The sequence below is a fragment of the Rasamsonia emersonii genome, assembly GCF_000968595.1.
Source record: "Rasamsonia emersonii CBS 393.64 chromosome Unknown ctg1118621760556, whole genome shotgun sequence".
Taxonomy (NCBI): Eukaryota; Fungi; Ascomycota; class Eurotiomycetes; order Eurotiales; family Trichocomaceae; genus Rasamsonia; species Rasamsonia emersonii.
Genome location: NW_013562910.1, coordinates 1 through 7,673, shown reverse-complemented (window position 1 = coordinate 7,673; position 7,673 = coordinate 1). Strand labels below are relative to the sequence as shown.

The 7,673-nt window shown below is 50.0% G+C and overlaps 2 protein-coding genes across 2 annotated transcripts; one reads left to right on the top strand and one right to left on the bottom strand.

The window, feature by feature from the left end:
• Nucleotides 1–4,548: 4,548 nt before the first annotated feature.
• On the top strand, nucleotides 4,549–5,710 carry T310_7528 (dGTPase; the record flags this gene model as incomplete). Its single annotated transcript, XM_013469670.1, has 4 exons — nucleotides 4,549–4,572; nucleotides 4,604–4,980; nucleotides 5,055–5,611; nucleotides 5,667–5,710. 4 exons carry the CDS (start codon nucleotides 4,549–4,551, stop codon nucleotides 5,708–5,710), a joined length of 1,002 nt encoding a protein of 333 aa, XP_013325124.1.
• A 444-nt stretch (nucleotides 5,711–6,154) lies between these two features.
• On the bottom strand, nucleotides 6,155–7,662 carry T310_7527 (uncharacterized protein; the record flags this gene model as incomplete). Its single annotated transcript, XM_013469669.1, has 4 exons — nucleotides 6,155–6,286; nucleotides 6,608–6,629; nucleotides 6,825–6,833; nucleotides 6,944–7,662. Coding segments are annotated over 4 exons (882 nt in total), but the record flags the coding sequence as incomplete, so codon positions are not given.
• Between the last annotated feature and the right edge of the window lie 11 nt (nucleotides 7,663–7,673).

Genomic DNA, 7,673 nt, shown 5'->3' with positions numbered 1-7,673 from the left:
ATCCTTCATAGCATTGCAATACTGCTTTAAGCATTGACACAATATCCAATTAATATGCAATTAGTATTACCAAGCATGCTTTATAAAGTAAATCCCAAAAAGATGTCTCCATAAAAAGAGTTATTATTATTAAATACCAAGGTCGTCATAAAACAGTGTACTACTACTAAATCCATCTTAGGGGTATTTCGATAACTCAAAATTAAAAATATTCCAACTTAATTAATCAGCCCAGACAAAAAAAAAAGAAGACCTCTTCCAAGCAGCTGAGTTGAGGTTAAGGTTCTTTGCATAGCATGACCGTTCAAATGCCGCAAACAGAATTAATTCTTTTTTTTTGGTTTGCCCGTCGCAAGTCAAGTCAAGCTTTGGGAACGTTGCCATCCCATCATATCCTATTCTTTCTATGTATGTATGTGTACGAGATACATACCTAGCTTTTTTTTTGGGTTCTTACGATGAAGTAGGTACCTAGGTAGGTAGTGACTTTATTATGCACAGACAGACCTCAACTATTAATACTGGCGCAGGCGCAACTCGTAAGCCTTGATTTTTTTTTGTTTGCTGGTAGACTCCCGCCTCTACTATTTCTGTTCTTTTTTTTTAATTAATTCTGTCCACTGACGTCTTATTGCAGAGCAATGCAATGCAATGCAATGCAATGCAATGAAATTAATGGCAGAAAGTCAGTCGAGAAGAATACATACACCACTGCTAGCACGTTAAGGAAATAAATCCTAGGAGTACTATACAGTACAGTACCTCAGTGATCATAAGAAGTCCGGGAGACTCTCGACATAATATAAGTGGTTTTAGGCAAAAAAAAACCTTGGAGTAAGTGAGTGAGTGAGTGAGGTCAAATATTTGGACAGCAGCCAGATCAGACCAGACAAGACCAGACGCGTACATACAAAGAAAGAGAATTTTCTTTTTTTTAGGGGGAGAATACTGTATGGAAAGTTCTTCAAAAAAAAAAAGAACTGGATGGAGATGATGATGAGATAGATTGATAGATCAAACCAAGTATATACTGATTGATGTCTTAAATAAAGCAACTTTTTTTTTGCTGCCAGCTCCAAAGGGTAGTAGTACCATTACCAGTTGAAATTGGCCTTTCTGTAACCAAAAGCTTCAACTTCTTCTAATAAATAACGAGGATGAAACTGGAACTAATAAATACTAATACTACTGGGTATATATATGTCGTGAGCTGCTGCAGAGGATCTTGTTTGTCGCTATAAGTTATCTTAGTACATTACAAGTACTACTGTACTGTACTGTACTGTACAGATCAGGAGAGAAGACAAGATCTGGATGGAGGGGGATTTTAGGGGGGATTTTATGGAGGATTTCAGGGGGAAAGATACTGCTTTCTTCGAAATTCATAACACGGATAAATTCTAATAACAATTGTGCAGTCTGAGTAGATATGGCACGTCAAAAATTGCAAACGGAGTACTCCGTATGTGGGTCATAGGCAAAGACGCTGGACGCAAGCCAAGAAATTAGGTACGCACGTGGTTAGTTATTAGTACGGAGATGACTTACTCTGTTATCAAGGGTTTTGAGTTTTGATGCTCTTTTCTCAATACGGAGTACGGTCTACGGAGTAAGTCGGAGATGGCTGATGCTGACAGCCTGACTAGCATGCAATGGACTACTCCGGAGTACTCATTCATGATGCAGTATGTGTGCATCGAGTTACTCCTTAGAGCATCGGTTGCGGAGGGCGAAAAAAAAAAGATAACTCCTGTCTACCGAATACTGTCTACTGTTCGACTGGACGCTCAACAGACCTCGCCGCAACTGTAGGCTGGTGAGATGAGATCTGATGTCAGCCCTGCATCTGCTTCGAAGCAGATGTCTGATCATAAGGCGGCCACCATGTGACCACCGAATTATGCTTATTGCGAATCGCCATACTAAAGCAAACCCGTACTCCGTATGTGTCTTGTCTAATTCGGTAGCCTTCCGGCTAGGGGCCAAAGAATCATCATCGAAGGCTTTTAGAAGCTGGACTGCGAGATGACCAGAACTAAGGGTCCGTCATTTGCCACGCGACAAACGGGGCGTCCATGTACGCATGATGCATCCCAGGTTGCCGTGCCGTTCATGTAAGCTGCGAGTCAATGAAGACCTCTGACCTGGCCTCTTTCGGTGCTCTTCAGGCCGGCGAAATGATTAGCCTGCGACCAACGTGATCCTGGCCTTGTGCGACGCACCGTCTGTCGGACTCTGTCCCCATCCCTGGACAATCAGAACGCCGGCCTGTCTGGGAAATAGATAGTGTCGGCACCCTAAGCACTAGGAGAGTCCCCACCGGGTGGAGATGCCCTAACGTCCAGTATCCGAAGGCCGAATGAGGAGATCCTCCGACTGATGGACATATCTGTGGCCGTTCAGAGTTTCTCTAACGAGCCAGTGTGTCGATAAATTCGTGCGCGGCGAGAGAACTGGGTCTGATCGGTATGGAGACGGAGTACTCGGTCGTTGGCTTAAAGCGTTGTGCAGGCTACTCCGTATGCAGCATGCTACGGCGGATGATGAGATCCACCGGTACACAGCAATTAGCTTGTGCTGGGCCGACGATAGTCTATACGGAGTACGGAGTCAGCCACACGTCGCTTTCTAGAACTTCGTCAGTAACCGGTGACGTTGCGCAACACAAAATTTCCGACCGTGGTGGTCTCTGCATCCTGTCCTCTGTCCTCCCATGCCATCCTATCTCGTTCAGGCATGGCATACTGGAGGAGACCTGTGCTCCGTCAGTGTTGGCTAGGCGCAGCCATCGCAGGAGCATCAGGGGTAGGGATGGACCGGCTAGGAGATGTTCCGACCACAGTAGCAGTTATACAGAGCACTATTATACAGGCTGCACTGGAGCAACCACGCACACGCAAAACGTGAGAAGACTCGGGCTTCACTGATACTCCACAGTCAACTGTCAGGGTTGATATCAGTCGCAAACTTACGTACGGAGAATTCAGGCGCTGTCTCCGCCGGACTAGCGGCTCGAGAGGCTAGTGAGAGGGGACGAGGTGCAGCGCGTGGTGATGGGACCCTGGGGCTGCCCATCATTTCTGATCTGCAGCTGAGCGGCCAGGGGGCGACGGTTGCAACGAACTTGGAAGGCATCCGGAGAGAAGAGAGCCAGCGTGGCCTATCGATAATCCGGCCGCTTATCGGCCTGCAAAAGCGGCCAATGGCCGAATGCGGCTAGCGTGACGCCGGCAGCCAGTCAGGATGGCCGTGACGAGCCTAACCGAAGGGCCCCATGCCAGGACGCGCGCTCATTGGCTGCGATAATTCGGCCCCTTGCGCCGCCCTAAGCTCTCCAACCTTGGAAATCGCCCACTGCCGGCCACGCTCCCGAGCAGCATCGCTGGCTGGGGGTTGTCCGACGCTCTGTAGCGGTTGCAGAGCAGAAAATTCAATTTCATCGCCAGGTCGCTGGTGAGGAGAAGAAAGCATCAGCAGCAGGAGTGCTCTGCGCTGCGCAACTCAGGCCAGGCGACCATCCCAGGAGGGCAAGCGAGCGCCCACCAGCTCCACCGCGCTCCCCGGAAAAGAAGTCCTCAGCGCGCGCAAGATCCCCCTCGCGGCCGCTAACCTGACTCGATCAGCCTCTCCTCCCTTTCTCCCCTGCCTCCCCCTCCCCCCTTTCACTAAAATTCGGCCAACCACGCCCTAATTCACTCCCCTGGCGCCTTCATTTCCTTGTCGCTGCCCGTTCGATCTGATCTTCTCTTCACCACTCTCTTCTCTCTCTCTTCGCTCCCTCCCCCGTCGTTGCTGCCGCCCCTCCTCCGGCGTCCGTCGTCTGTCCTTACTCTTAGGGGGATTGTCGTTGCTCTCGACTGCTTCTTCTTCCTCCTGCTGCTGAGTGACTGACTGACTGCGTTCCCTGCTCTCCCAATCCGCCCGGGGAGTGACTTGGGGATTATTAATCGTCCCGAACCAACCCATTGCCTGCGTCCCATCGGTCCGTGACTGAGAACAGGAATGTGAGTGAATAGACGCCGGCCTGCTTCTGGAAGAACACACCTCCATCTCTCTGTTTTGCATTGTTGGTCCCATTTGCTGCGTGTGGCTGCTCTCTGCTCCTGAACAGGCGTGCTCTCCTGAGAAGTGTCCTGTTGCCGCGGCGGCTGTCGTGCGCACGCCTCCTTGCTCCTTACTTCCTGCATCTCCCCCACCAAAACATCGCGTCCGTCTGCTTGCCTGCTGTCCCTCTTGTCTAATTCCCGTTCTGCTCTGTCAACTGCAATCAAATACGTGCCATCTGGAATTGACTGCGGTATTGACTTGCGTGCCTTGTCGTGCTGACCATTGGCTTTCTTCCTCTGCAGTGTCAGTCTGCGACCGCTTCGCCGGCGTTACGAGCCCTGTTTTCCACCTTTCGACCGGACCTGTTGATTCTTGATTGGAGAGAAGTCCCATAAACAGCCGCCAAGATGGGTTGTGGAATGAGTACCGAGGATAAGGAGGGGAAGGCGCGCAATGAGGAGATTGAGAACCAGCTGAAGCAGGACAAGTTGAGGCAGCGAAATGAGATTAAGATGCTGCTTCTCGGTAAGGACCTTGTCACGGATCCGGATCCCAGATTCGTATCCGGTCGCTGACGATGCGCGTCCCAGGTGCCGGAGAGTCGGGCAAGTCCACCATCCTGAAGCAGATGAAGCTGATCCATGAGGGCGGCTACTCGCGCGAGGAACGAGAGTCATTCAAGGAAATTATCTTCAGCAACACCGTCCAGTCCATGCGAGTCATCCTCGAGGCCATGGAATCGTTGGAGCTGCCGCTCGCCGACCCCAGTTGCGAGTACCACGTCCAGACCATCTTCATGCAGCCCGCCCAGATCGAAGGTGACACCCTCCCTCCGGAGGTTGGTGCTGCCATTAAGGCCCTGTGGAAGGACGCCGGTGTCCAAGAGTGTTTCAGTCGATCCCGTGAATACCAGCTGAACGACTCGGCCAAATAGTGAGTTTCTCGCGTCTCACCCCGATCCGTCAAACCGTCAAACCCTTGATAGTACTTTCTGCTGACCCTTCCAGCTACTTTGATTCCATTGACCGAATTTGCCAGCCCGACTACCTGCCCACCGACCAGGATGTCCTCCGTTCCCGTGTCAAGACCACTGGTATCACTGAGACCACCTTCATCATTGGTGACCTGACCTACCGCATGTTCGACGTCGGTGGTCAGCGTTCTGAGCGGAAGAGGTGGATCCACTGCTTCGAGAACGTCACCACCATTCTGTTCCTCGTCGCCATCTCGGAATACGACCAGCTCCTGTTCGAAGATGAGACGGTGAACCGGATGCAGGAAGCCCTGACCCTGTTCGACTCCATTTGCAATTCGCGCTGGTTCATCAAGACCTCCATTATCCTCTTCCTGAACAAGATCGACCGCTTCAAGGAGAAGCTCCCGGTCAGCCCGATGAAGAACTACTTCCCGGATTACGAGGGCGGTGCCGACTATGCTGCCGCTTGTGACTACATCCTCAACCGCTTCGTCTCGCTGAACCAGGCCGAGCAGAAGCAGATCTACACTCACTTCACTTGTGCCACTGACACTACCCAGATTCGATTCGTTATGGCTGCTGTCAACGGTAAGTCCTGTCTTGCGACATTATCTGGGGCATGTTTGCTGATTAGAATTTATAGATATCATCATCCAAGAGAACCTCAGAATGTGTGGTCTGATATAATGAAATGCGTGGATTTGGGGTTGACGGAATTCCACGTCCAAAAACGCCTTAGGTCACTGTTTCCACGAGATTTTTTTTTCTTCTTTTAATTCTTGGTTGCGGCTTCCTTTGGTCTTTCCCCCCCCCGTTTCCCCCTTTCTCAATACCACCATACGCTGTCCATTTTTCTTGTTTGCGTCATCAAAATACTGGCGTTGAGACCTTCCAGGCATTTTCTATTCCCTCGAATCAACACCCTTCGGCTTCCTTTGTAGCACCACCCCACACTGTCCGCCGCGCATGTTTCCACTGATGGGTGGATGGGTTTCGGATTGTACAGTGATGTTTCTCCCCGCCACGGACCGATCGATTACCTGCGACGTTGAACCCTGCCGCCAATATTCTTTTTTCGGGATGTGTGGGTACACTTCTTGTATTGTTTTTTGATTTGTCTGTTTATTAGTTTCATCTTGCTGGAGCGATTGTATTTCCTTTGTCAGTGTCATGGTTTCGGCTTCTGCGCCCTGTTTGTTGGATTTGAGCGCTGGAGACAATATCCCCTGGAGACAATATCCCCACCATCGAACTCGTCACCGCCTGTCATGTGTAATCGTATGTCTGTTTCATATTGTTTCATATCTTGTTTTCTCTTGTTTTCTTTCCTGTGTTTTTCTTTTTTTTACTTTTTTTTCTTTTTTTCTCCTGGATAGTCTCGGGTAGAAGCAATGGGATGACAAATGGGCAATGGACACTGGAAGAGAAATGACAGGAATATTTTTTTTTAACAAAAAAACCAACCAACAAAAAAAAGCAAGTCCTTTCTCCTAATGTGTGTGTGATGCAGTGTTCTGAATTCAGAGAAAAATGGAGTGTATGATGATGTTTTTGTCCCTGTGGTGTTGTAGAATGCACACACACATATGGAGTACCAGTGTACAACCTGTGCCCTATCGAGTCATAGTCATGTATGTATGCGTCATCCTAGGTAGAGAATATTAAAATAGTGGATTGTTTTGTGTACAGGAGTAGTACTATATACAGAGGTATAGTATTAAGGTAGAGTAGTAGGTACAGTACAGTACAGTACAGAATTGCTTGCTCCTGTCGAAAAAAAAAATACAGAGCAACATCTTACTCCGTATGTCTATGTATGTAGGTACTAGGTAATAATTACTCCGTACCTAGAACCTAACCTTCGGCCCCAAAAACACAATCCCCAACGCCACCAGCCACAACACAAAAATCCACACGTACATCAGCATCCGCCCCCACCACCCCTTGCCCTCGGTCATGCGTCGCAGCACGCCCATCCGTTTTCCCGCCGCCTCTAGGCCGGCAACGTTGCGGTCCAGCCCGTCGACGGCGCGCGCCAGGATGGATTTCTCGGCTTCGAGCGAGGACTGGAAGGCCTGCGAGGAGGCCTTGAGTTGGCTGGCGAGCGCGACGAGGGATTCGGTTAGGGATTCTTGTTCGAGGCGGTGCGCGGTGAGGGTCGATTCTGTGAGTTGGGTTTTGGTTTGTGTTGTGGCGGCGGCGGCGGCGGCGGTGGTACTGGGTATGGTTGGAAGGGCGGTTGTTGTAGATGTAAATGTAGTAGGAGTAGATGTCGCGGTGATGGCGCTTGTCTGTGGATGTCGATGTCGATGTCGTAGTGTCGATGTTGATGTCGTAGATGGAGCTCCTGCTTCTGCCTCTGCCTCTGCCTCCTTCTCCGTCTGTGTTTCTGTTTCTGCTCTTCGTAACGATTCTTGCCCTTCTTCTTCCTCTCCGTCAATCGTCTCCTTCTCATTTACCTCCTCCCCCTCTTTCTCTCCCGTAGACGACAGCCTAGCAGGAGTACTCTTAGTATCCAGCAAGAAATCCTCCCCATCATCCTCCTCCGACAGGACCTCTTCTTCTTCTTCCTCGTCTGCCCCTCGAGGCCGTACTATTCCCTCCACCTCCTCCGTTATCATCTCCAGACGCTCTTTCACCTGTTTCAGCG